At 56.9% G+C, this 26,841-nt stretch overlaps 1 protein-coding gene across 8 annotated transcripts in view; it reads right to left on the reverse strand.

Moving 5' to 3' along the window:
- Positions 1-11,976: 11,976 nt before the first annotated feature.
- Positions 11,977-26,841, reverse strand: part of Ctif (cap binding complex dependent translation initiation factor) — a 265,733-nt gene continuing 250,868 nt past the window's right edge. For all 8 annotated transcript variants that reach the window (XM_013357600.4, XM_013357599.4, XM_078030064.1 and 5 more), the window contains 2 exons: positions 17,299-17,352; positions 11,977-15,836 (listed from right to left, as the gene is read on the reverse strand). In XM_013357600.4, coding sequence (XP_013213054.1) covers positions 15,621-15,836; positions 17,299-17,352 — 270 coding nt within the window. In that variant the 3' untranslated portion in view covers positions 11,977-15,620. The remainder of the gene's footprint in view (positions 15,837-17,298; positions 17,353-26,841) is intronic.

Below are 26,841 nucleotides of genomic sequence, written 5' to 3' on the forward strand. Positions count from 1 at the left end.
ACCTGGAGCAGGCCTCCTGAAGACCTGGCGTCTGCCCTTGGCCTCTGTGGTCGGCTCCTGATTCATGAGGTGACCCGTGGCTTCCCGGCTCAGGCTTCTCTCTTGGTGGTCAGCCTGAGAAGGTCCTTTCCTAAGCAGGGCCCTGGAGACCCTCCTGGCCTCGCCCACCACCCCGAGCCAGCCCAGGGCCTCCGCCAGCCCTGTGGGTTGTGAGGTTTGGGGTGTGTGAATGTGGGGAGTCCCCAGGAGGAGGGAGCCCTCCCCCGACATGGTGTACTAGGGAAGGGTCCGTGGCCTCACATAAGCCACTGACTTGGGATGTAGGAGCCGCGGAGAGGAGTGTACCAGCGACAGGACAGGCTGAGGCTGCTGGAGGCTGGGAGGAAGTTTGGGGATTTTGTTCCATGGAGGGGGTGAGGGCTGGCCAGGAGGGCATGCAGCTTCCTCTGTGCGCAGGAAGACCCACTCGCTGCCGCTCTAGGCCCACCCACGGGGCCAGTGGATGCCTAGACTCTTTCTTTTTTTTTCCGGCACAGGGGATTGAACTCGGGGCCTCAGCCTCCCTAGCTGCTGAGATTGCAGGCGTGTGCCATCATGCCAGGATTTTCTTTCCTGAAAACTGACACTGCTCTCTCCCATGCTGGACTCTCCCCTCAAGACGGCAGCCCCGACGGCAGGTCCATCACACTCAAGGAGACAAGGTGCCCTTGAGAAGAGCAGGTTCAGGAGGACTGCAGGCCCCTTGCCGGGAGTCCAGAGTCTACCCAACCCCTGACCTTGGGTCAGCTTCCGACATGGAGCCGAGGTCTGGACCCTCGTTGCCTCTCAGTTCAGAAACTCTCTCTCCGGGACTTTTGAGCAGTTTGCGGAAGAGAAAGTGTTTAACAAAAGCTGAGAAAAACCATATCATAACCTACGTTCAGGACGTAGTGCTGAACAGGACGCAGTGTGTTGGCCAACCCCAAGGCCAGATCCTCTCTCACCCCACAGTGGGAGGGGATCGTAAGAGGTGGCAGATTCCTGCTCCTGGGGGGTCATGGTTGACTCATACTCTCTAATGTCCTGTGGGCTGTTTTCCCCGCTGTGGTGGGGCTCAGGGACAGTGGCTTGCTGGATGCCTGGACTTGGGACTTTGTCAGTGGGCCCACACCGAGGCTGGGTTAGGGGTGGAGGTGGCCTAAGGCAGGGTGATGTTGAAGCCACACACAGTAGCACATCCCTATAATCCCTGCTTCTCAGGAGGCTGAGGCAGGAGGATTGCAAGCTCAGGACACCCTGGGTAACTAGGGAAACGCTGTCTCAAAAGAAAAATAAAAAAATAAAAATGGCTGAGGACGTGGCTCAGGAGTAGAGCATCCTTGGGCTCAATCCCCAGTACCGAAATAAAACGGAAAGGAAAGAAAGGACGATAAGTAAGATATTTAGCATTCTAGGATTCAGCACCAACCAGGGAGGACCAAGGCTCCTGAGGTCCCCTCCATCCTTCCCCATGTCCCAGCTTTCACCCATGTGTCGTGGGCAGCTGTGGTGGGGGAAGGATGTGGGGTGGCATAAGAGAGGCCCGGATGGGACAATGACTAGCGAGAGCTACCCAGGAACTTCTGAGTCTGACAGCGTGTGCACATGGCCAGCAAGAAGTGGAGTGGCGGCTCCCTGGAACCTGAGGAGCTGATGGCCCAGAGCAGGAGTCCTGGGAGTGGGGTGGGTGGTTGCGAGGGCTGCGGGGGCGTGACACCACTGCACTTAACAGCCAGAGAGTCTCTGCTCAGTGACTCCCCGGCGCTATTAGCTCACGCCATGTTTTAAACAGCATTGTGGGGTGAGCGTGGACATACAATAAATCACACGTATTTAAAGTAGGCCACGTGATACACTTTAACACCTGCATGTATGCGTAAATCATCACTGTAATTAAGATGATGAACAAATCCCTTACCCCCGACCGTGTGCCCAGAACCCTTTGTAATCTCTCCCTCCTCACCTTCCCCTCCATCCCAGGCAATCGCTGAGCTGCTCTGTGTGGTTTTCTAGAACTGCATGTAGAAGTAGCTCAGTTACAGCAATCTCTGAAGGGGCCACCACTTTATTGTCGTCAACCCCTTTTGCAGACAAGAAAACAGAGGCACACAGAAGTTCAGTGACCCACCTGCAGTGGCATGGCGGGTGAGGGTGGAGCCAGGCTCTGGACTCAGGCGCGAGGCCTGCCAACCACTGCCCCCCTGCCCTTCCTGGAGGTGGAGGGGCCTGAGCCTAGGAAGGTCCGAGTCTTTGCTGGGCCCTTCTCAGAGGCCAGGGCAAGAAAGGAGGTTGGGGAGAGGGTCCAGAGCACCTGGACTTGACGCTGTGAGGGAGCGAGCGGGTTGTCCTGGGCAGATGGCCAGGCTGGAGGGAGCCGGGGCGATGGGCAGTGAACGGGCAGAGTCTGGGGAGCCTGTTCCCGAGGTGACGGGGCCAGCGAGGGTTTCCACCTGCTGGGCTCGGCCACACCTCTTCTGGGAGCCGCTTTGGAGTAAAGGGGCCTCTGTCTGGCCACAGAGCAGAGGCCTGGAGGCCACTGTCCACGGCAGCCTGGTCTGGTGGGGCGGAGGAGTCGCGTCCTCGAGGGTGCCTCTAGGTTCCACCTGGTGGGTGCAGGGAATGGGTGCCCGGGCAGACCTTGAGCCCTGGGCCAAAGACAGCGGGCGCCAGGAGCCTCCAGAGCCTGGCTCAAGGCTGGGCCCGCAGCATGCTGTCTCGGTGGCCACCAGGACACCTGCCCAGGTCCCCACACTCCACCAACGTCTCAGAGCAGAGCTCGCACGAGCTGGGGAGGAAGGCGGGCACTGGGGCCTTCCTGGGTCACTGGGAAGGGACGCCTGGGGAGGGCCGGTGCACACAAGGCTGTGAGGGCTCTGCTCAGGACCACATGGAGCTGCCTGTTCCGTGGCCCCTTTGGGCTGACCGCAAACAGTAAACAGTAACACCTGAAACAACAAGAACTGACGGGAGGGCAGTAATGATCTCGGCTTCACGTTGGGCTAAGCGCCACGGCATGGTGGGGACTGGAGAGTAAATATTAGGCCACGACTGTAAATCACGCTCTAAGTCCTGATCAATACCGTGGAGGAGCTTGACCGACTCCTGCCTGGAGAAGGCGTGAGGGGCTCACGGAGAGAGACACCTCTGGGACTCTCGAGGCTGGTGCAGAACAAGGGGAAACCCTCGTCTGGGAACAGGACCTGGGTTCCATCCCTCTCTCTGTCAGCCTCTCGCTGTGCTTCCCTGGGCTAGTTGCCATACCTCTCTGGGCTCCAAGATTCTATTATCCCACATCTTCTCTGCCACTCCCCCATTTCTCATGATTCCGGGGCTTTCTGGACCCTTTTAGGAAGGCCTCAACCTCCATCCAGCTTCCTAGGAAGGCCCGGGCTTAGGGAAGGAGCGGGGTGAATGAGGGGCGCTGCTCAGACCCCAGCCGGGCCAGTGACAGGAAGGCAGTGGAGCACGGCATCAGGAGCGATTTTACTGGAAAGATGAAAGGAAATTGCATCTTTAATAATTCACCGGCCGGTTTGGAGGGAGGCAGGTTGGCGGGGCCGCGGAGCCGCCGGGTGATCCCAGTCTGGGTTCCTGGAAATCCGCTGGCTCCAGAGCCTGCCCGAGAAGCCCGGGGCCTCCATCTCCTCCTGGCTGAGGGACAGCAGGAGCCGACGGAGTCTAGACCAGGGTGAGAGGTTAAAACACAGCCATCCCGGGAACCCGCTAAATTGATATCCCCAGCACAGAGGGAGCCTGCAGAATCGATACGGCAGCAGCCCAGGAACGCGGCCAAGCCGGGCTCCAGCGAAGAGCACGGGGCTCGGGTGAGAAGAACGGGGGCCTCTGCTGATGCCCCTCCCCAGAGTGCAAAGGGACTTTGGGCAGGCAGGGGTCACGGCTGCTGGGCAGCCCGGCCAGCTGCGGGGGGCGGTGCAGGGGACACACTGCAGGATGTCTTCCGCAGACCCGGCTCTGCCCTCCCTCCTGGTGGGACCCAGGCCACCCACGGATCCCGTGGGACTCTCAGCTCTTGTGGCCCGCCAGCCCTGGGTGCCAGGGAAGGAGCAGGCAAAGCCTGGGAGAAGCTGCCCAGCACAGGGCCAGGAGGTGCCAAAGATGACCCCCGCTGAGAGTGGCGGGTTCCGCTGTCCACAGACGCTGGTTTCCTTCCCAGCCCAGCCCGGAGGGTGAGCCCCTCCCGGGCTGCAGCCCCCCACCCCATGAATGGAGCCTCAACGGTTAAGACGGGCGACAAGACCCGATGCTCCTGGAAAGACCTTCACCTCTGAGGGTCGCCTTTATACTGGACCCTTTGTCAGGGGCCGTGGACTCTGGTTCGCTCACTGGAAGTGTCAGAGCCTTCCTGGGTGGTCAGCGCAGGAACGGACTAGACTGGGGTGGTGGTGCGTCATCAGGGAGGATCAGATAGGGGGATCGAGGGAATCTGGGGGCCAGGGCAGGCTCAGGCAGAGCAAGTGTTGTTCAGCACCCCCCAGCCCCATTCTTTCCTGCTAATTAGCAAAGATGACTCAATCATCACCAGACGCACCTTGAAAGCTCACAGACCGTCTATCTTTGACCAAGGGGTAAACGGAGACTCAAAGAATCCACACTTTCCTCGGCACCAGCTGGTTCTTAGGGAACCGGGGCTAGAGTTGGGGTCCTATGGCCTCCGATCCAGTGGAGTCTCTTCCCTCCACAGCTCCGATGATTGGAGGTACCCGGGTGGCCTTACAGCTGTTGCCCAAGCTGGTGGTCATGAGAATCATCCCGACTCACTGATCTCCATCCTCCCTGACCCTCTGAGGCTCAGCTTCTATCCCTGGAAAACTCGGCCTCCCCCGTCAGCCTCATAGGACTGCAGGAGTGTCATACCCAGGAACAGGACTAATTCTGGGTCAGTCAAACCTTTCTGCTGGATCCAGTGCTTGAGCACCGTGGTTTAAAGCATCCACTCATGCAGTCGAGCTCACTGCCTCTTGCTGATAAAAATGCCTCTCTGAGCCGGGCGCTGTGGCATTGGCCTGTAATCCCAGTGGCTCAGGAGGCCGAGGCAGGAGGATTGAGAGTTCAAAGCCAGCCTCAGCAAAAGTGAGGTGCTAAGCAACACAGTGAGACCCTGTCTCTAAATAAAATACAAAATAGGGCTGGGGATGTGGCTCAGTGGTCGAGTGCCCATGAGGCTCCCCAGTAACCCCCCCCCCCCCAAAAAAAAAACCTAGAATGCCTTCCTGGCCCTCACTCGGGTCCTGTTCTCTCCTACCTGACAAATAGTTCTGACGAGTCCGGTGGTCTAGCTCCTCGGGCCACAACAAGCATATTGAGAGTAATGAGAAGAGTTTTATGATGAGAGCGGAGGCAGAAAAACTGTAAAATGCAGATCCAGTAATTAAAGAAGCTAAGCAGACAGGACAGGCCATGCTGATCCCCGCGGCTAACCCTGTATTACAGTCCAGTCTACTAATTAGTGTTGTCAAAAGGACCCGGAGTCATCAAGAAGGTGAGACACATGGTCCCTGGGTTTGAGAAGTCGGGGATGCGGGTGATCCCTGTAGAAAGGCTTCTACCAAAAATTAAAAAGAAAAAAAAAAAAAAGGCTTTGCTGTGCAAAGAGGTAGGAAAGGCTCAGAACACCAAGCCTGTGGCACATGCCGCCTTCTGCACCAGGCCTGGTGCCCGGGAGGCAGAGAGCATCTCGGATTCTGAGACCCTCCTGGGTCTGTCCTCTCCGCGTGGAGGCTGCCCCCTCCCCGATCGTTAACCGCTTTCCTGCTGCTTCTCCCTGTTTCTCTCCCTCTTATTTGGTTCCCAGGATTCATCTTCCCTAATTTTGGCTGTTCTGGTCACAGACCCCATCTGCCTGCTTGGTTTGCAAACTGTCACCCCGAGGCTGACCCTCGTCAGGCCACTTCAGGAGACTGGGTCCCCAGGCCACTGCCTTGATTGAAGCCTGTCCCCAGGGATTAATGGCTCCATCCCCAGGACTGCAGCTCTGTGTGGTCACCCACAGGACCTCATAGACGTCCCATTTCATACGCCTGCCTCCCCTGCCAGCCTGGTCTTAGGTCCTCAGTGGGTTGGCGACACCTGTGAGGGTCTCCTGGTGGTGCTTGGCGGGAGCCACGTGCAGCCAACTCTGCAGCGCATTTGTCCACCCCTCGGTGGGGCCCGTGATACCCCACCCTGAGTCCCAGCTCCAAAATGCTCAGGAGTTCAGGCAAACCCCACTCCAACCCCAGTTCTAGGGGTGTGGGGACAGCGGGCAGGCTCTATTGGATGCATATCACCTGGAAGATCAAGAGGCGTGCACAGCCAGCAAGGCGGGAAGGCGCGGGGTGAGGGGGAAGGGAGATGTGGTCTGTGCAGGACTCGGAGGACGTGCACTATTATCTAAACCTCCCAACAGGAGGGGAATGGGAATATTGGTGTCCCCATCTTTGTGAGAGGAACTAAAACAGAGAGATACCGAGTGACGTGTCTTGCTGTCTTGAGTTGATCTTGCAGACGTCACTGAGTGCACTTAGGCGACTTTATCACTGTGTGTGGGACACAGGTTTGAGGGGCAGGGCCACCAGCAAGGGCTTAGGAGGCAGCGGGGACCCTGTTGGAATCCTACCCCTCCTGTTCTGTGGAAGGACCTGGGCCACACTGACTTATCTCAGTCCCAGCCTGGGTTCTCCCCTAGGTGACTTGGAGGAGGTGCCTGCCTTCAGGGCTTGTCGTGAGGGGATGAAGGAGCTGAGCAGGACACACCCATGAATGTCCACTCTCCACTGTGACCCTGGGACACCCATGAATGTCCACCCTCCACTCTGACCCTGGGCAGGTCCCTTCCTTATAGAGGCCTCATGTCCTCATCTGTAAAATGGGAGGGTGGCTCTGACTGCAGCCTGGAGCGTTTGGGGGCCAGCTGGGGGAGAGGGCAGAGCAGCCTCTGGAGATGGAGAGCAAGAGCTGGGCCAGGAGGAGGTGGCCCCGCTGCCCCTGCCTCGCAGAGCCTCCAGGTGGAGGTCGTGGGGGCATTCCCTGAGGCACCGGGCCCCACCCTCACCGCCACCGCTGGAGGCTGCCTCCTCTGCTTCTGGGCAGCTCCGGGTCCCTTCCACTCCTCCTGTCCTCCTGGGTCTCCTGAGCCACAGTCTTTGCTGACCAGGCGCCTCCTGCTGACTGGAGCCCTGGCCCCTGGGGAGCAGGTTCCTCTCTGATTTCTCCTTCCTGTCTGTCCAGACCTTTCCCTACCAACCGAGGATGAGCCCGACTTCCAGAAGGAGGCCCTTGGTGAGCAGAGGCGTGTGGCCAGGCCCCTGGGACCACAGCCATCCTAACTGCAGCAGGACCCGCATCACCTGCAGCCCCAGGGAGCAGCGAAGGTCGGGCGGCTGTGACCTCCTCCAAGAGGCCACAGTTTCTAAGTCCTAGTGGGAATTCCCTCATAGAGGCCCGCTCATCTCTGAGGCCAAGCAGCTGGGGACATTTACAAAGGGTAGCACAGTTTCACACACAGCCGCATCACACACACACTCACCCTGCGTGTACACAACATAGCCACACATCACACACTCTGTTCCCTGCACAAGCACACAGTCCCCCACCCACCCACACAGAGCTCACACCCACCCCGGAGACTCCCAAGCACAGCAGGCAGATTTGTCCTGCAGAAGGGTGGCCAGCCGAGGGGCCCAAAGCAGCTCACAAGGTCCCAGGGCAGGCCTGGGAGCCTGAGGGAGGAAGGGCACCTTCTGCTCTGCACAAGGGTGGTGTCTGCACTGACTGAGACCCTGGACCCTCCAGGGCAGAGCACCCCATCCACATTCTGGCCTTCCTGGATCATGAGACCCTGGCACTCCTGTCCTCCCTGCTGTCCACCTCCAGGACATGGCACAAGGCACAGCTCGGCTTTTCCTGCCCCAAGCCCTCTACCACTTAGCACACAGACCACAACTTTTATCCTGTCCTTCATGTTGGGGATGCTGAGGGACAAGGTCAGGCTCTGTCAGTAGTTATCTCACCCTACACACCAGTGGCCACACGAATGAGCATCCCTGGCAGCTGTGGGAGCCCAGAGGGGGGTGTGTAACCCTGACTCAGGGGGCAGTCGGGAGAGCTTCCTGGTGGAGGTGGCACAGAGCGAAGGCACAGCCTGTGCTGTGGTCTCCTGCACGCTGAGCTCTCTCCTCCTCGTGGTCTTGGGGGACCAGAGCCAGCCAGCACCACTCACAACCCCAATCCATCTGCAGGCCTGTGGGCACTAACAGTGAATGCAGGGGCTGCTGTCCCTGGGTTTGAGCCTTTTCGTCAGTCACGGGTTTACAAGGTAATAGTCAACAGGGCGTCCCCGAGTGCCCCTCCTCCCCAGGCCATGTGCTTCATACCTACTCACAGGCGTCCGCCCTCCTCAGCCCCAGCCCCTCTCATTTCCCTCAGCCTAGCCCAGGGCGGAGCCCACTCCTGGCTCTAGTCATAGGGCAGGCACTGATGACAGGGCCAGACCCCCAGCCACCCATTTGGTTCACCTTTGAGGTACCTCTGTGTTCCTGCGTGTTCTGCTTTGACACCAGCCATCCAGGAGCCCTGACTTGAGCCCTGGCCTGACCCTGGGAGTTGGAGGTGCTGGAGGTGGCCGCCTGCTGCGTTGTGTCTGAGTGGCAGGTGGCCTGATGCCAGGAATAGGGATCCGAAGAAGCTTCTAGACCCTGGGACACCCCGACTCCCGCCAAGCAAGAGCTAGTTCTCAGGGTGTCATCTAAGCCCACAGGGGACTGTGGGTTCTGCAAGAGGCCTCCTCCCCATTCAGCTCGGAGGGAGGTCTTCCCAGAGCCGCCTGCACAATTTCACTTAAATCAAGAAAAGCTGACGTCTCCCCGAGGCGCACGGGACCCCACTGCTGATTACTGAGGCTCACACCCTGGCACTGAGCCGCGGCTGCCGTGGGACTGTTCACAGCCAACTCCTCCCTGCGGCTTCGACACCCCAAGCCACCAGAAGCCAGGCCTGAGAGCCCACGGGATGTAAGGTTCTGTGTATGTCGACAAGTGTCTCTGAACCTGGACTGTCCCCGGGCACAGTGGCGCACGCCTGTGATCCCAGAGACTTGGAGGCTGGGGCCACCCTGGGCAACTTAGCCAGACTGTCTTAAAAAATATATATATATATATATTAAGGGCTGAGTACAGACTATACCACAGTGGACCCCAACATCCAGCATATCCCCCCAACACTAATTAAAAAATAAAATTTAATTTTTATGCTATCATTTTTTTGACTGAGGAAGAGGCCTATGAAGGCACAACGTGCCGAGGGCCCATGAAGACATGAGGCAGCCCTGGTCCACGGCATATTTTGTCCCACACTCTCGCCGTGACTATGCGGGCGGCCTCCTGTCATCCAAGATGACAGGCCACAGCTCTGCAAGTCGAGGAAGGCAGCGGCATGACCTGCTGTCCCCAGACATTCATCCTGCACGGCTGGTGACAGTTCATCACTGTGCTCCGCTCCCGGAGAGGCCGGTGGCAGCTCCCGGCCATCCTGTCCCTTTCCCTACCCAGGGTATGGCACTCCAAGATGAAGTTTGCCCTCTGCCTTCCCGGAGACCCAGTGCTGGCAAGGGGAGGCTCCCTAAGGCCAGAACTGGGAGGTTCTGGGGTCGTCTGACCTGTGTTAGTTGCAGTTTGAAGAAGCTGTCAGTTGAATATTGACGGTGTCCCTGGACACGGTCCCCTGGGAGGGTGCCCCTCACTCCATACCCACCTGGGAGCCGCTGGCCTGGAGGCAGCTGAAGCCCACCAGGGTGCGTCACTCTTATGATGATGGCAAACTGCGGGAGTGCCCCATCGGCCCACCCCTCACCCCTTGGCCCTGCAGCCTGTCCAGCCAGCCTCAGCAGGCAGCTGTCCGCTGGTTGACCGGCGGGCTCCCTGGGGTGTGCTCTACAGGGGACAGAGAAAGGAGGGGCAGGAGGACTCTGGGCTGGTGGAAAGGGCACCCTGGCTCTCACACTGTCTAGCCTTGGCTCATCTGCGGAACGGGAATCAAAGCCATGTGCCTGGACAGGGGCGGGGGGTGCAGCTCAGACGCCGAGCTCTTGTCCAGCATGTACAAGTCCCTGGGTTCCAACAAAACAAACAGGCAAACACCAGCACCCACACCGGCTCCCTTCCTGCTCCACCAGACCAGCTGAGACAGTGTGCGGAGGCTCTGAAGCCCCCCCGGTGCTTAGGGGACGAGGCCATTCACTAAGGCCTCGCCGCCTCCTCCTTTGCACTCACTGTTCACCCCGTCTTTCTTTGCTTGCTTGGTTTTTATTTTTTGGTACAAGGAATTGACCCCAGGAGTGTTTAATACTGCGTCACATCCCCAGCCCTTTTCAAATGTTTTATTTAGAGACAGGGTCTTGCTCAGTTGCTTAGAGCCTCTCTAAGTTGCTGAGGCTGGCTTTGAACTTGCCATCCTCCTGCCTCAGCCTCCTGAGCTGCTGGGATTACAGGTGTGTTCATTGTCCCCGGCTTGGTTCTTATTTTATTTTTTGGTACAAAGGATTAAACCCAGGGCACTTTACCACGGAGCTAGCTACATCTCCTCTCCTATTTATTTATTTATTTATTTTTGAGACAAGGTTTTGCTAAGTTGCTTAAAGCCTCCCTAAATTGTTGAGGCTGACTTTGAACTTGTGATCCTCGTATTTCAGCTTCCTGAGTCACTGGGACTATAGGGGTGCGTCACCACGCCTGGCTGCCTGGGTTCTTAAAAGGCCCTTATAAGTCTTATTGTGTGTGTGTGTGTGTGTGTGTGTGTGTGTGTGTGTGTGTTCATGTTCTGGTTGTTCACCCTAAATAAAGTTTTCTCCTCCCCCCTTCCTATAGACCCAGTGTACACATAACCATTTTCAAAACAGAGAACATACATCAGCAGAGATGGGGGTGAAGTACAGAATGAAGCGTTTATCATTTGGATGCTGGGGTTCATAGGAGCCAGTAATTCAGAAACTTCTGAGGCAAGACTAAGTCACTCAGAAAAGGGTTTCTGTTTGGATGACCTACTTAGTATGACCTCCTCTTCCCACCCTCTTTGCTACCTTCAAACACTTTTCATTTTGATCTCCAATCTCTGCTCTTACTCTTTTGCATTTTGTAAAAAAAAAAAAGAAATTGATAAATATCTCATCTGTGCAATTAAAATGTTATTTCCCATTCAGGCACAGTGACACAAGGCTGTAAACCCAGCAACTCAGGAGGCTGAGGCAGGAGGATTGCAAATTCAAGGCCAGCCTCAGCAACTTAGCAGACCCTATCTCAAAATAAATAAATAAGTAAATAGATGATAGAGTGGCCCTGGGTCCAATCCTTGGTACAAAAAAAAAAAAAAAAGAAAGAAAGAAATTATTTCCTGTACTCTGTCTGTCCCCATGCAGTTCATGGAAGGGCATGACTCAGTCAAGGCAATGACCCAATCTCACCATGGCCTCACCAGGCTCAGCCAGGGAAGACCAAGGGGCAGATGCTGTAATCACCACCAGAGGCGCGGTAAGACTGGCAGGTCCCCGCCAGAAAGAACCCACGGGAGCTGTGACCACGGGCAGGGTCCCCACTGCTTTGTCAGGGGGGGACTGTGCAAACCGAGGGACATGTCATCAGGGGATCAGAATCTTTCTAGGACCCTTGGATGAGGACTTATTTGACCAGCTGGTGCTGGCCTCTTGGAAGCTGTGAGGCGCGAGTCTCAGGTTCTTAAGAGGAGTCATTGCCAAATGCCGTGGGGGCCTTCCCCTGGGCAGGTTTGAGGAGTCAAAGCTGGAATGGGGGAGCCCCACCTCCAGGGAGCGCTCCCACTCGTACAGTGCCCAGCTCTGGGGGCAGAAGTTGCTGCCACCCGGCCCCCGGCCCTGGAGCCAGCCTTGCTCTTCCTGCTGCCTGGACCTTTGGGAGCGGCTGCTGAACTTACAAAGAGCACAGATTCAGGGCATTTGGGGCGTTTGGTATTGTTTATTTTTTTTTAAACCCACTGGTAGCTTGGGTTCAGCTGAAAAGCAGGACATACAGATGGAGGTGGGCGGGCGCAGGCAGGTTTCCGCTGCAGCTCTGGCCGGAGGCCCCAGGCCCTGCTCCGCCTGGGGAGGTAGGTCCTGCGGTGGGCCCCCAGCGGGCTCAGGTGAGGTGGCCAGCCTTCTGGGCTAGTGTCCCGTGTCCCGAGCAGAGCTGTTTTTGCTCTGATCTGCATCTTCAAAGGCCCCGTCAGAGATTTCCCAACAGAGTGCCCAGCAGCTGAGGGACGCCACACCAAGGCCAGGCCAAGCGCGTGTGGGACAAGGAACGCTGGTCGCTTCTGATGCCAGATAACAGCCTGGGACTGGGCTTCCTCAGGCCACTGTCTGGGGTGGCCCCAGGGGGCAGCTCCTGCTGGCAGCCCGGGCTGTCTGGGCCCCGCCCCTTCAGCTGCCTGGGGCGGGAGCCTCGGTGCAGTCCCTCCCCCTCCGCCCCGCAGAGAAAATAAAATAAAATAAAAATGAGAATAAATACCGACTGCGTCAACATTTACATTTACACAGATGGACAGGACGATCCCCAAACTGTGAAGGTTTACAGACTGGTTAAGGAAGGACAGACGACAAACTGGGTTTGGGGGTGCATGTTCTTCCCCAGGGAGGACAGCGCGAGGCTGGCGGCCTCGTCCAGGGGAGGTTGGGAGCCCTCTTGGGGTTGCCGTCCCAGAGCTCAGGCAAAGCCACCAGGCCGTGGGCAGCAGGAGGGTGGCAAGCAGGCCGCCCGAGAGGAACACGGTGACTAACTCATCCTGACAGGCGGGGCGGAGACGAGGACCGACATCAGATGGCTGTACCCGGGCCTCCTCCGAGCGCCAAGAATCGCGGGCAACAGGGGAGCAGCACAGGCCACGGACACGCAGTGGCCAGTCCTCCCTCCCGTCAGACACTCAGAGGCCAGCTGGAGGTGACCTTCCTCTTGTAGTAGAGGGGCCGCTGGCCTGGGGAGGGGCAGGGCGCTGTGGGGCACCCGCTTCTGTCCCCTGTCCCTGTCTGAGTAGTCTCCCGTGGGAAGCTGCCCAGACTCTGACGTTTTGGGCTTTGCTGTTGTTTCTTTAAAAAAAAAAAAAAAATTTAAAAATGTTTTCCTTCTATGTCTGAAAAAGTAGCAGCAACCTGCATTTAGAAAATCAGCCCAAAGTGTTACAGATTGGCCAGGAAGCGCTCTCAAGCCATGGAATAAACTAGGCAAACGGTTTGTCTAGAGCCACCGTGACACGACACGTAATTAAAAATATATTTATATATGTATACATATTTATATCGCACTTCTTCACACTGCTCCTCGCGGGCAAGAAGGGGCTGGCTCTGAGGCGAGGCCCCGACAGGCCGTTCCGAGGGACGCGCATGAGACCCAGGGCGCCTGTCTCTGAGGCCCCGCCACAGTGTCTGGGAGCCTCCTTCAGGAAGAGCTGCTCCGGGAGCCCAGGGAGGGGTGGACCTGCTTCCACTGGACCTAGGCCCCCACTCCCGGCCTCTCGGGGACCCTGCTTCATTCTCAGCAGACACACACACACACACACACACACACACACACACACACACACACGCACCACACACACACCTGAGGGAAGCCATCTCAGCACACGTGGGCTCTCCGCCGCTGCAGGAGAGTAGCTTGCCGGGCTGAGGCTGCCAGACTTCCCGCTCCGGGGAGCATGAGTGCCCTGGTGCCCTCTCTGAGCATCCCCAAATCATTTATATGGTTCTGTATTTCTTTTTGTGTGTGTGTGTGGTGCTGGGGACTGAACCCAGGGCCTATGCAGGCGAAGCAAGCACTCTACCAGCTGAGCTCTACCCCAAATCAGCCTGGCTCTTCCCTCAAGCCTCTGGTGGGGCTTCTGAGGTCCCTGGGCCTCAGGGCTGGGGAAGGACCCCGGGCAGTAGGCAGCCTGGGAAGGAGGGGCGGAGGAAGAGGGCAGGGGCCAGGGCCAGGGGAGCACGAGCCTCTTGGCAGAGAAAACCTGTGTCCCCCATAACTTGTTGGGGGGGGGGACTGGGGAACTTCTTGGACCCACCCTGTCCGCCTCCCTGGCCTCAGGAACAGTCAGGAGAAACCTCCCCCACCCTTCCCTTCCCACTCGATCTGATTTGAACCAGGAGGCCAGAAAGAGCCTCCAGTCTGACCTAGGCCTTGCCCAGCCTCCACCCAGGAGCACGTCCGGAGGCTGCTGGGCTCTGCTGGCATCTCCTGGGGCCTTATCAAAACATGGGCTCCATACCCCAGAGACCACCTCGTCCTCCTCTCTAGCCATCAAGGATGGAAGCCGTTCCTCTGGATGGAGGGACTTCCAAGAAACCCCAGCCTTGTTTCCGGGACAGTCACCTGACTGTCCCTGTCCTGACTGGATGAATTCTCCCCTTCCCAAGACCCTGGAGGGCTGGGCTTCTGGGTCTTTCTGGGGCGGAGGCTGGGGCAGCCATCTAGCCCACGAGCCACCCTTCCAAGTCCTGGAGAGCCAGGCAGCCCCCAGCTCCCTGTTCCCCCCAGGATGAGCCTGGGACAACGGTGCGTTTTGGTTTTAGTCCTGCCCCCGCCCCTGCCCCAGGCCAGGACTGGGTCTCACTGAGTCCAGGGGCGACAGCATCAGCCCTTTGAGAGAGACGGCACAGGGGCTGCAGGCCAGGGGCCGAGGAACAGAGGATTCCAGCGGGACCCCCGCCGGGGCAGAAGTTTCCAATTACCCTAATTGGCTACTGGCAAGCTGTTTGTGGCTAGAACCCTTCCAGAGGGGGCCAGGTTTGATCTCCAGCTAATCAGGGGGTCCTCGCGGGCTGACTGTGTGATCACATCGAGGGCTTTTTCATTGAGAGGAGAGACTTCAAAGCAACTGACTTTTGAAAAATAAAACACAATAAAATAAAAGGGTGCAAGCTGAGCTGCGGGCTCCAGCTCCCTCCTGCTGCCGACCGACCCCCTCGGCCTGGGGAACCCCGAGTCGGGAGGGTGGAGCGTGAAGGTTAGAGAAAAGTGCCGCCCCCAGCTCGGCCAGGCTGACAAAGGCCCGCGGTGACGGGCGGCTGGTGGGGACGGTGCCTGCCTTTGTCTTCCCGGACATCTGCTACACGTCCCTGCTGCCAGTTGGCGACTGCGGCTGACAGCACGCGGGAACAATGCGAGCCTGACTCGACCCACTTTTTCAGCCTTCGGAGGTCCTTTCTGACCCACGCGGTGTCCTGGTGTGCGAGGCTGCTGGAGGCTCTTGAGCAGCGGCAGGGACAGACCCGCCAAAAGGCTGGGGGGGGTATGGGTGGAGTGGCAGGGGGTGGGAGGGGCAGGAGAGAGGATGGGCGAGGGCCAGGGCCACCAGGAAAAAGACACATGCTTCCCTGATTGGTGTGAGCCATGGCATGCTCGGGGTGGGGCGGGGGACCTGGGAGGGAGGGGACGCTCCTCTCAGGGATCTGATCCCTTCCCCTGCTGGCTCCAGACTGGCCACCGACTCTGCCTGCCTTCCTGCCCATTTCTTTCTCCCGCCAGGGCCACCCCTGTCCTCCCGCCTGTCCATCTGGCCCTGTGCGCCAGGGCCCCAGCTGCCCGTGGGCTGCCCGCCAGGCCCCCCGGCTGTCAGGCTGTCAGTTTCTGGATGGTTCTGTTGTAGTACTGTGTGATGGGGGGTGTCAGAGGGTTCCAGCTGTTGGCATGGAGCTCGATGACCTCTAGGAGCAGTGACCGCGTCAGCATGGACTCCGAGGGGCACAGCATCTTGTCTCGGGCGCTGGCCAGGAGCTCCGTCATCATCTCGGGCAGCTGTTCCTCCAGCAGCCGGCCTGTACTCTGCAGCTGTGGGCACAGAAGTGTCACTTAGGGCAGGGTTTGGGACCCCTCGTGTCCCCTGGCCTTGGTTAGGTGGGCTGGGGGTAGGGACAAGAAATAGCTGGAGAGTCTTAGGGACGTGCACGCCCAGGTGGAACTGGGAGCTCTCCAAACAGGAGCCCTCACATTGAACACCGCCTGCAGCAGGCACGAGAGGAACCAGAACTCTCTGCCAGGCCGGAGAGCAGTTTCCAGAGCACCTCTTTCCCGCCTCACCTAAGAACCTCCCCTCCTACAGCCTTCCCTGACTGCAGCCATAGCTTCGAGTGGCCCCGTGACCTGATCCCTTGGGTGACCAGGTGGCAGAGTGTTCAGATCCACTTGGTGTCTCTTTGGAAAAAAGCTCAGTCATTCTTAGCTGCATGTGTCCACTGGAACCCGAGAGTGAGTAGCCTCCCATTTCTCTCTTTCCCCTTCTCTCCTGCCCTATCCCACCGCCCAGCTCCAGAACCGCTCTCTGCCTACACTTGTGGCAAAGGGGAGAGAAATATGAACTGGGGTGGACGGCCAGCTGGAGGATCCTGGGAGCCCTACAATCTTGAAAAGCAGCCGCCTCTGATCTCTGTCCCCATCGCTGCCCCCAACGCGGCTTTGAACCTCCATGGTCAAGGCTCTGCCTCCCTCACAGAGCCACCCTTGACCTCCGCACCCCGCCATCGACTCCCTGGGTTGTTCAGGGTGTGTGCTGGGTGCTCACACCTCGTCCACCCACGGTGTGTGTCTATCCCCAACCAGCCCGGGAGCCGTCTGAGGTAAGGACCCGCCTTCTCTCCCCAGTCTCTGCAGGCACCATCTGGGACTCAACAAATGAACTGCCCCCTGGACGGTCCAGGCTCCGGGCACCTCTGTCTCCTGAGAGGTGTGTGTGCTCATTAGTGCTGCTGCCAGGCTGGGTCCTCGCCCTGGAAGCCCCCTCCTCCCGTGCTCCACTCTGAGCGACTCTGGGCTTTTTGCAGAAGGCCAAGATCCACCCCAGGGATGGGATCAGAGCCAGGCTCCAAAGGAAGGTCCCACAGGGAGTGTTTCAGTGCGCAGTGGCCACACAGGGAGTGGCGACTCCCAAGGTGGCAGAGCCAATATGGGGGATTTAAGCACAAGGCACCCCCCCCTGCCCGAGCTGCCAATGCAAAGGGAGTGGTGTGGAGTTCCTTAAGTCATCGGTGTGGCATGCCTGAATCGAGGAAGGTGGTCATGGGAGCAGGGTGCTGGCCCCCCTAGAGAACCGGGCTCCTGCCTGCAGCGGGCTGCTCTCACCATCAGCACTCATGTGGCTCAGGGTGACAACCTTGGGTGCAGAAAGTCCATGCTCACTCACGAGGTCACCCCCATCAGCCCTGCCCAGCAAAGCATTTCCCCTGGGCTAGTGGATGCACCCGGGACCCTGTGTCCCCGCCCCAGCTGCGGTGTGCGGTGGGGCCGCACTGCTTACCTCCATAGAGCAGCAGAGGACCGCGTCTTCCTTCACGTCCTGAGATTGCAGGAGCTGAGAGGAGACAGCAGAGGGGAGACCACTCAGGGGGCACACTGGCTGCCCTGCCCTGCTCAATCCAGAGCTGGTCCTGATGTCAATGGTGACGGTATCTCTAAGGGCCGGGCTGGAGTGCGCGCTCATGAAAGTCAGAAGGCAGAAAGAAGAGGGGACCGGGGAGCAGTGACTTCTTTGCTGGGCTTCAAGCCGGTGGAGGAAGCGGTCACCATGTAGTAGAGAGCCCGGGGCAGGGCAGGATGCCGTGAGGAGCGGCCCTCACAGAGAGGACAGCCAGTGTGCTGGGATCATTCAGTTAACAGCTGGGCAGTGGAAATTCTCAGGGAAATAAAATTAGCTTACGGATGTCCAATCAGCGACTCCCCTGTGTGCGAGGAAGCTTAGCTGCTGGGTCAGAAGCTCTGGGCCCTGGCCACGGAGGACGCCCAGCAATCAAACCTCTCCTCCACTGGCCCGACATGGCCCATGCGGACAATCAAGGCTGCAGGCACTTACCAGAGAAACCCAGGCCACAGCCAGGCTGCTCAGTGCCCAGCCTGGCCACGCCCCTGGCCAGGGTTCCCTCTACCTGTTTGGCTCTTTCTCTCAATCCTTCTCATTTGAAATTTAGGTATGATTCATTTAACACAAAATTCACCATTTTGAGGTGGGATGCCAGGGATTGAACTCAGGGGCACTCAACCATGGAGTCACATCCCCAGCCCCATTTCATATTTTATTTAGAGACAGGGTCTTACTGAGTTGCTTAGGGCCTTGCTAAGTTGCCGGGGCTGGCTTTGAACTTGGGATCCTCCTGCCTCAGCCTCCAAAGCAGCTGGGATTATAGGCGTGTGCCACCATGCCCGGCTAAAAATCATCATTTAAAAGCAATATTTCTGTGGGTTTTAGGATGTCAAGAGTTATGCAACTCCCACCACTATTTAATTCCAGAATATTTTAACCATTCCCAAAAGAAATCTGTACCCATTAGTAGTCAGTCATTCCCCATTCCCACCCCATTCCAGCCCTTGATAACTCCTAATCTACTTTCTGTGTCTCTGGATTTGCCTATGCTGGATATTTCCCATGAATGAAATCATACAATTTGTGGTCTTCTGTGATTGGCTTCTTCCACTTAAAGTAATATTTCCAGAGTGCCTCCATTTGTAGCATGTCCACATCTCCAGCTCTGGACTTCACACTCGGTCCCCAGGAATTCTCAGCCACGCCACAACCACAGACTTGACTCCCCCTCCCTTTTCAGGGCTCAGCGGGGTCTTCCCCCAGCCTCAGAGCATCCTCCCCACTTCCTCCCGGGACACTTGTCTGCCTGCTGGCTCCCTCCACGAGAAGGGAAGCTCCACCAGGGCAGGGCCTTTGTTGGCCACTGCTGTCCCAGAACTCGGCACTGTGCCCGGTGCACTGTAAGCACGTGGTAAATAGCTGCTAGCAAACACTCTGGGAGGCAGGGAGATGACCCACCCAGCTTCCAGAGCTGCAAGAGGGATGGAAAGAGCCCTGTAAGCAGAAGGTCTGCAAGGCACCGTCCTGGGAATGGTGAACCTCAGGGGGACATGGGTACTGTCACCCCATACACCTCCCTCGCCCAAACACTCCATGGATGTGGAGATACGAGCTGGTAGAGCTTCATAGCTGGCAACTTGGTGACAATTATTAATGTCCCATGTGTTCACATCTTCTGACCCAGTGATAGTACTTCTAGGAATTTCTTTTGCACACGTTCCCCACACGTGCCATATGAACCACCCCCCTCCCCCCCACCCCACACACACTATTTGCTGCACTATTGTTAGAGCAAAAGGCAGAAGGTAACTTGGCTGTCCACGATATATCTGCACAGAGGACTAGGCCACCGCACTCGGCTGTCCCTGCCCTCCACACTGCTGTCTGCTTCTGGAATTTCTTGTCTCCAGACCCAGGGCTGCAGATCCTTCAGGGAGGCTCCAACTGGCCAGTGCCTGGGGGCAGCTCAGGGGCCACCCGGGAAGGGTCTCCCTTATCTGGAGGACTCAGGAGGCCAGAGTGAAGCCCAGGAAGCGGGTTCTGGAAGTCAGGAGTGGGGCTCCCAATTCAGCTGTGCTCCCTGAGTCACCTGGGCCAGCACCCACCTCGTCCTCTCCGCCAGGGGCAGGTCCCAAGGCCCCGTGGGAAGGGGGTCCTGCGACTGTCAGGGGTGGGGCTGGAGGGAAAGGTGTCCCTGGCCCCACGTCCTCCCCAGGGAAGGCATGGCCCAGGGTGAACTCTGTGGGTCCCGGGAACTGCCTGCTGTGGGCAACTTCCCTTACATGGGTCCTCTGGTGCCTAGAAGGAGAAAAGTTCTTAAAATGGTAAAAATCACAAAAAAGGGGGAAGGTGAGGTATCTGGGAGAGGGAACTCTTGACACAGAGTGGGTGGTGGCGGCTGGGGGAGAGGGGGAGAACCTGGGGCTGGCGGGAAGGTGGGAAGGTGGGCTCAGGATGTGCCTGGGGACGGGGGACAGATGGAGGCTACTCAACCTGGGCCTCTCAGGGTGAGGGGAGGTGCCCCTGGGCTGTCCTGAGAGGAGTCTCTTAGGGGTCTCCTACCTCCCCGGGGGCCTGCCAGATGCTGAGGTGTAGGAACAAGTGAAGGAGCATGATGGGAAATTCCTCAAAGAGCCAGAGCTGGACAAGCAGTCAACAGAGTCAAATGTGGTGGTCTCTCCTGGAAATGGGCCCTTCGGGCTTCTGTCAGTGCTGCCCGGAGAGCCTCAAGCAGCCTCAAAGTTCTGCCAGCCAAGAGCTCTGCCCGGATGAGCCAGTGTCTGGCTCCTCGCTTCTGCTATTGCCCGGGGCCTGTGGCCTGTGGCCTTGTGCTCCTTGTGACTTGACTGAAGAGGCTCCTCTGTGTCCCATATTCCTCTTATTCATTCTCTTCTCTTCCCCTCTTCTTTATGACTGCATCATGTCCCCTCTGCAATGCCAAAGTCCCCTCAGGCATGCTTCTGGGGCTGCTGCCCTGCTCCCTCCCTGGGCAGGGCTCTGGGTCCCTGACTGCCAGGGCAGGGGACAGCCTGCTTATGACTCTCAAGTGGCGCTGTGGGCAGGTCCTCGGCTCCACCCTTATCTCTTCCTTGGTTGTTTGGGAAAGTCCGAATGAAGCCAAAAACCACACGGTGTGCTCGGCCCTGCTGGGCTCTCTCAAGGAAGTCAGGAGTGCTGGGGGTTTTTTATTTTTCCTTAGACTCCACAGACGCTGGAATGCAGAGATTTCGTGAAGGGAGCCTGTGGCTGCCGACCAGGCCTTGCCTTCCCCTCCAAAGCAGATGTGGCCACTCAATGCCACCTCTCGAGAGTGGATTCTCAGACCCCAGGGCTGATGGGAGTGTGGCTTCTCCAGCCTCCTCCTCTGACCCCCAAGGGAACTTTGCTGACCCTGGGTGCGCACCAGGAATCCCCACTGGCCGCTATTTGGTAAAACAAGAGGCCAACCTGCCTCACCCAGGGAACCGGACCCAGAGCCACAGGGGCTCCCTCCCCAGGACCCCTTAGGTTCAACAGCTTCTGGCACATCAGTGGCTTCCCAGGACTCTCTACTGGACTTGCCCTTTGTGGCCATCATCCCAACGGCAGGACCTTTCCTCTCATCCATTCTGGTCCAAACTTCCTGTTCTGGGTCCCATTTCTTTTCCTAAGTGAACCCCTGTTGGTGTGTCGAGGGGACCAATAGCTCTCTCGTTTATGAATGCTCTCCTTGAGATCTTCAGGAGGCGATCGCTTTAACTCAAACACTGGTCCCAAAAAGTGGCCTCTTGCGGCCGGGGTGTGGCCAGGGGCGGAGCACTTGCTTAGCATGCACAAGGCCCTGGGTTCCATCCCCAGCACTGGAGAAAAAGAAGAAAGTGGCTTCTTGAACAGACATTGTACTGGCATCTTAATGCTCACAGATGCATTATTGATCATAGCCCCAAAGTGGAGCTCCCGAGCGTTGGCGGATGGGTGAATGAAGAAACAAGCGGTGTGTCCACACGGTAGAGTGTTATTCAGCCTTAAAAGGGAAGGACACCTGACATGCCACCACTTGCAATGAAACTTCATGACAGCACGCTGAATGAAAGAAGCCAGGCACAGAGGGACAACAAATGGCTGAATGCCTCCACTTACATGAGGTTCAGAAGAGTCAAGTTCATAGAACTAGAAAGTCGCTGGTGGCTGCCAGGAAGCTGGGGAGGGGACGGGGGCATTGGTGTTAGGGGAAGATGAGAGAATTTTGGAGATGGATGGTAGAAATGGTTGCATGACAATGTTCCATGGACTTAACGCCATAGAAATACCTACTTGAAAGTGGTTAAAATGGTACAATTTTGTGCTTTACCACCATCAAGAAAATGGTTATTAAAAAAAAGCTAGTGGGTGTGGTAAGACCCACTTGTAATCCCAGCGACTTGGAGAGTTTAAGGCAGGAGGATTGCCACTTCAAAGCAACTCAGTGACGAGACTCTGTCTCCAAATACAAAATTAAAAAGACCTTACGTCTGGTGTAGGTCAGACGTAAAGCATCCCTGGGTTCAGTCCCCAGTACCACCACCCTTCAGAAGAGGGGCTTCAGAAGAGGGGGAGGACCAAGGCTGCCCACCCTGGGGGCCCCAAGGCATGGGGTGGAGGAGGAAGCCCCCTCATCCGAGTATCTGGCACAGAGAGGGATGGGGGCGGGCTGGGGCAGGCAAGCCTCCCGCGCCCTCGCGCAGCGAAGTGTGTTTCTTGGATGAGAATCCAAGGCAATTGTGCGAGCCCACACAGTGTTTGTTCGGAAGCGAATGCATTCCTGTCCTATTGTCTCTGCCGGAGACTTGTTGTGGGCACACCCATCATATCCTCCCTCGGGGAGAAGCCAAGGTGATCTCGTTGGGCTGTGGGAGGCCCCACATCAACTAGGGAGAAAGAGCATCCAGAGTCCCCAGGGAAGGGCTATGGGGCCCGGGCACACTGCCCAAGGCGTGCCCAGGATGGAACCAGGCTGCCTATTCGGGAGGCCACCTGACAAGAAGGGAAAGAGGGTGCTGATGGAAGGACCCATGGGCTCCTTACTGCACAGACAGGGACGGGCGCTGGAGATCCCCACTCCCGGCCCTACCAGTGAAGGGGGTCATCCCCAGGCCTGCTGGCCGGCTCTTCCTGACCACCCAGCTCACCAACAGCACATTCTGTGGCCCTGGTAGAACAGGCTGCCTAAGGCTCTGCATCAAAAGCTCAGCTTGGATCCTGCCCCCAGGAGCCTCCCGCAGGTGGGCTGGGGCAAGGAAAGAAGGGGCAGGAGCAGGTAGGTGAGAGAGCGCCTGGGGTTGGCTACTGTGCTGGAGAAGAAAGCCCACCAGAGTGCTCTGATGGACCTCTGGGTGGAGAGAGGGGTCAGGGCTTGGCCGGGCAGGCTGAAGGTGTGGAAGAAGTCAGAGTCCAGAGCAGAGAGAAAAAGGGAGAACAGAGAGGGGGAGAGGGCAGAAGCCAGAGTGAGGGGCACAAAGAGTGGAGAGGAAGGAGGGAGGAAGAACAGAGGGGACGGAGCTGGTGCACGCTGGGGCAGGGACTGCACAGGGACACCTGTGTCTCAGGAGGGCCATCAGGCAGCCAGGGCCCATTTGCCCTGCATGTCTATTGCCCCAAACCTGCCTCTGCAGCCAGCCTACAGGTCGGCACAGGAACTCATGCTCATGGTAATGACCTTGAGCCTTCAAGAATAGGGTCAGTGATGCCTGGTTCTTTGTCCAGGGAAGCAGGGAAGTAGATAATCTTCCCAAGAAAGGTCATCATCGAAAATGTGCAGCAGGCTTGGAGTCAGAAGGCCCGTCGCCACTCACCAGGAGTAACCCTGGGTGCGACATTCACTCACACTGCACCTCAGTGTCCCCACCTGAGAAGGGGGATAATTCTTGCCTAGAATTGTTTGGAGAGTCAAGGGAGATAATGTATGTGAAAGAGCTTTGAAAAGTGCAAAACCTGATTCAAATGCAAGGTGTTATTACCACTATTACATCTCTACCTTTATAGACATAGATCTTCCCCGCAGATCTCAACACACTTTGTATGCACCATCCTGTTTACCCTCGTGACACTCTTGTGGAGACAGGCAAAGGCCACAGGCATTATTATCTCTACTGAATCAACAGAGAAACCAAGGCTCCGTAGTTAAGTCTCTTGCACAAGCCAGACAGACAGCGCGTCTGAGCAGATCTAGAAGGAGCTCAAGAGTCCTTGGTCAGCATCCTCTTCCTTAGACACTGATTTTAATTTCTCCCAGATTAGCTAAACCTTATTTTGCTGGTTAGAGCTCATAATTCTTAATTCCATTGACAATAATCACCTGGGTCTTCACAAAATTGAATTCATTTTATCTATTCTATGTCTGTGTTGGTGACCATTTACCTACCCACCCATACAGCCATTCTTTTATCCATCTATGCACTCACCCATCTGTCTGCCCATCCATCCATCCACCCACTCACCTACTCATCCATCTGTCCATCCATCCATCTATCCATCCATCCATCACTCCACCCACATACCTATCCTTTCAACAACATTTATGGAATATCTACCATGTGCTAAACGTGGTGTAAGTACAGGGACAACAAGAATAAGACTTATAATTTACAGTTTGTAGGGGGAAATCCAGAGGTTTTTGTTAGGCATATGGGGTTGGAGCGTGGGATAGAATGTGGGGGGAACACTCCAGGAATATGTGCATAAGCTAAAAATGTGAGAAAGCACAGTGCTTTAGTGCACAAGTACTTCAAGGTTCCTAAAATACATGGTCCTGGGTGAGGGAAGGGGAAGAATATGATGATAAAGAAGGCAAGGGCCACATCCTGAATGGCTCTACATGCCAGGCTAATGAGTTTGGTTGTTTTTTTTTTTTTTTCCCCCTAGTACTGGGAATTAAACCCAGGGCCTCACACATGCTAGAAAAGTGTTCTACCACTGAGCCCATCCCCAGCCCTTTTTATTATTTTGAGACAGTTTCTCACTAAATTGTCCAGACTGGTCTTGAACTTGCAATTCAGCCTCCTGACTAGCTGGGATTACAAATGTGTGCCATTGGGCCTGACCTTTGGATTTTATCCCAAGGGACTAGAGAATCGTGGAATGATTTTAACCTGGACAGCAATATGATAACATTTGCACTTGAGAAAAGACCTTTCCTTGGGCTGCGGATGTGACTCAGTGCTAAGGTGCTTACCTTGCACACGTGAGGACTTGGATTTGATCTCCAGCACCAAGAGGAAAAAAAAAAAAAAAACCTTTCTTGGGGAACCAGTAGAATAGAGAAAGGAGGTCAGTGGAAGGGAGGAACTGGAGAATGAAATTGACCAGATTATATTGCAAGTACATGCAAAGGCGTAACAACAAATTCCACGAATATGTATAATCATAATGCAATAATTTTAAAAAGGGAAAGACAAGGGAAAATGGAGGGAAAACCCCCAAATCAACCAAACAAAAAAGATCCTGTTTTATACAGAGTGGAGGATAAAGCGGAGTTGGGAAAGGGCTTGTGAAATCCCGGTGGCCTGAGCTGAGGCAGGCACAGAGGAGGAACGTGGTGAAGGCAGGCGTGAGACCAAGGAAGCAGGCAGAGTGCAGCAGCCAGGCCACCCTGGCCTGGGGGCTGGTCAGCTGGATGCCTGGGGATGCCATCCAGGTACTGGGAAGGCGATGGGATCAGCGCTGGCAATCCTGGTCCTTGGGGATGATCAGGGGGGATGATCAGTGGGAGAGTGGTCATCTGAGGTCCTCTGTGCCCAGGGTCAGGGAAGCCAAGGGTGTGAATGAGCTGACTGGCAGAACACATGGGATGAAAGAGGGGAGGGCGGGGGTGCAACCCTGAAAACCACAAAACACCTCAAGGGTGAGAGGAGAAAGCCCTAGAGGAGAAGGATGGTCAGAGAGCGCAGCCCAGCAGCAGGAAGTGACATCATGGAAGCCAAGAGAGCTGCAGGAAGTACTAGGCCAACAGCGGCAAACGCTCTGTGAGGTCAAGTGAGATGAACAAGGACCAAAGTCCCCTGGATGGGGTGATGAGAAGAGGGAGGGCAACCTTTGTCCTGATGACTTCAGAGCATGGCAGGGGTCAGAGGGCAGGCAAGAGAAACACCTTTGCTTTCTTTTCCTTTTGGTCTCTCTTTTCTCCTCCCTCCCTCCCTCCCTAGCTTGCCAGTGGAAGGACAGGGTAGATGCCAAGAGGAAGAGAGAGGCTTCCACAGGGTCCGTGGGGGTGCTCACACAGGCAAGAGAGGCTGAGGCCTGCTGAGGTGCTCAGTGAAGGAGCAAGGGCAGAGCCAGGAGAGGGCAGGACCAAGGGCACGGATCAACCTGAGATAAGAGCAGGGACGTCGCCCCTCTGAGATGGGAGCAGGGGCCGGGGACTGTGGACATAGGTGCTCCAGGAAAAGCTCAGGCTGCCCATGTTCACTTGACGTTGAAGCCAGACCAGACCTGGGTTCAGACTGTGTCTCGTCTCAAGTTCACTTCTGGTCATCCTTGCTCTGAGCCCGCCTGCATCGCAGAGACCCTCCACCTGTCACGTTCCCGCTCGTCTAACGGGAGTCCTGGTACAGTGGCTGGGCTCAGATGCCAGGGAAAGGCAGGATCCTGACCTGGACTGTGGTCCGGGCCTGTGCCCTGCGGCCTGGCTGCCAGCCTCCTGTGCAGGCGGGCAGGCACCCTAACTGCGGACCGGGCGCCCCAGAGGGAATAATTAGCCTCCTTCCTGCAGAGCTTGCAAACTGCCCTGTACAAAGTGGCGGCAGTAAATGTCACATGGGGGAATACTTCATCCCACAGCTGGCCCGAGGGAGTGGAAACGTAATCTGGGCCTCAGAGCACACGCTGACTCCTTCTGCAGACACTGGAGCCAGAGGCAGGGCCTACTGCTCCAGTGGCTCCTTTGGGGGCTGTGCTCCGGGTCAGTGTCCCAGATGGGAGGGGAATTCTGTTCAAAGGCCCCGGGGCCCTCAATTCCCAGCACCTGGGGGTTGGGCGTGAAATGCAGGGAAGTCAGCTGTGTCTGCAGTCAACATCTCCTCTCCTCTAGTGCCTTCTAGAAGCTCCTACTGCCCACTGGGCTTGTGTGCTCACTGCCCCACTCTCCCCACATCCCCTCTCAGGTGGACACAAGACACCTAGGGCAGCTCTGGGCTGTCCCCTTCCCACCACCTTTGGGCTCCTCGTTTTCATCTGGTTTTCACCTTTGGTGCTTGATCTAGGGCTTTGTGTATATTTAAAAGCCCATTTGATCCTACACCGGACCCTCTGAGCTAGACACCACAGAACCGTCTTCCTGCTAGAGCGGCCAGAGCTGAGGCTCGGAGCAAACTTACTTCCCCAGGAGAAGACACAGTCGGAACCCAGCTCTGGTCTGGCTTCAGAATCAAAGTGGCTTATTCTGCCTCCCAGGGAGTCACAGAATGAGGCTGAGCAGAGAGGCAGGGAGGCGGGTGAGTGCGCATCTGGTCCTCCTAGGAAGGCCCGGCT

This window comes from Ictidomys tridecemlineatus, chromosome 13, assembly GCF_052094955.1.
Source record: "Ictidomys tridecemlineatus isolate mIctTri1 chromosome 13, mIctTri1.hap1, whole genome shotgun sequence".
Taxonomy (NCBI): domain Eukaryota; kingdom Metazoa; phylum Chordata; class Mammalia; order Rodentia; family Sciuridae; genus Ictidomys; species Ictidomys tridecemlineatus.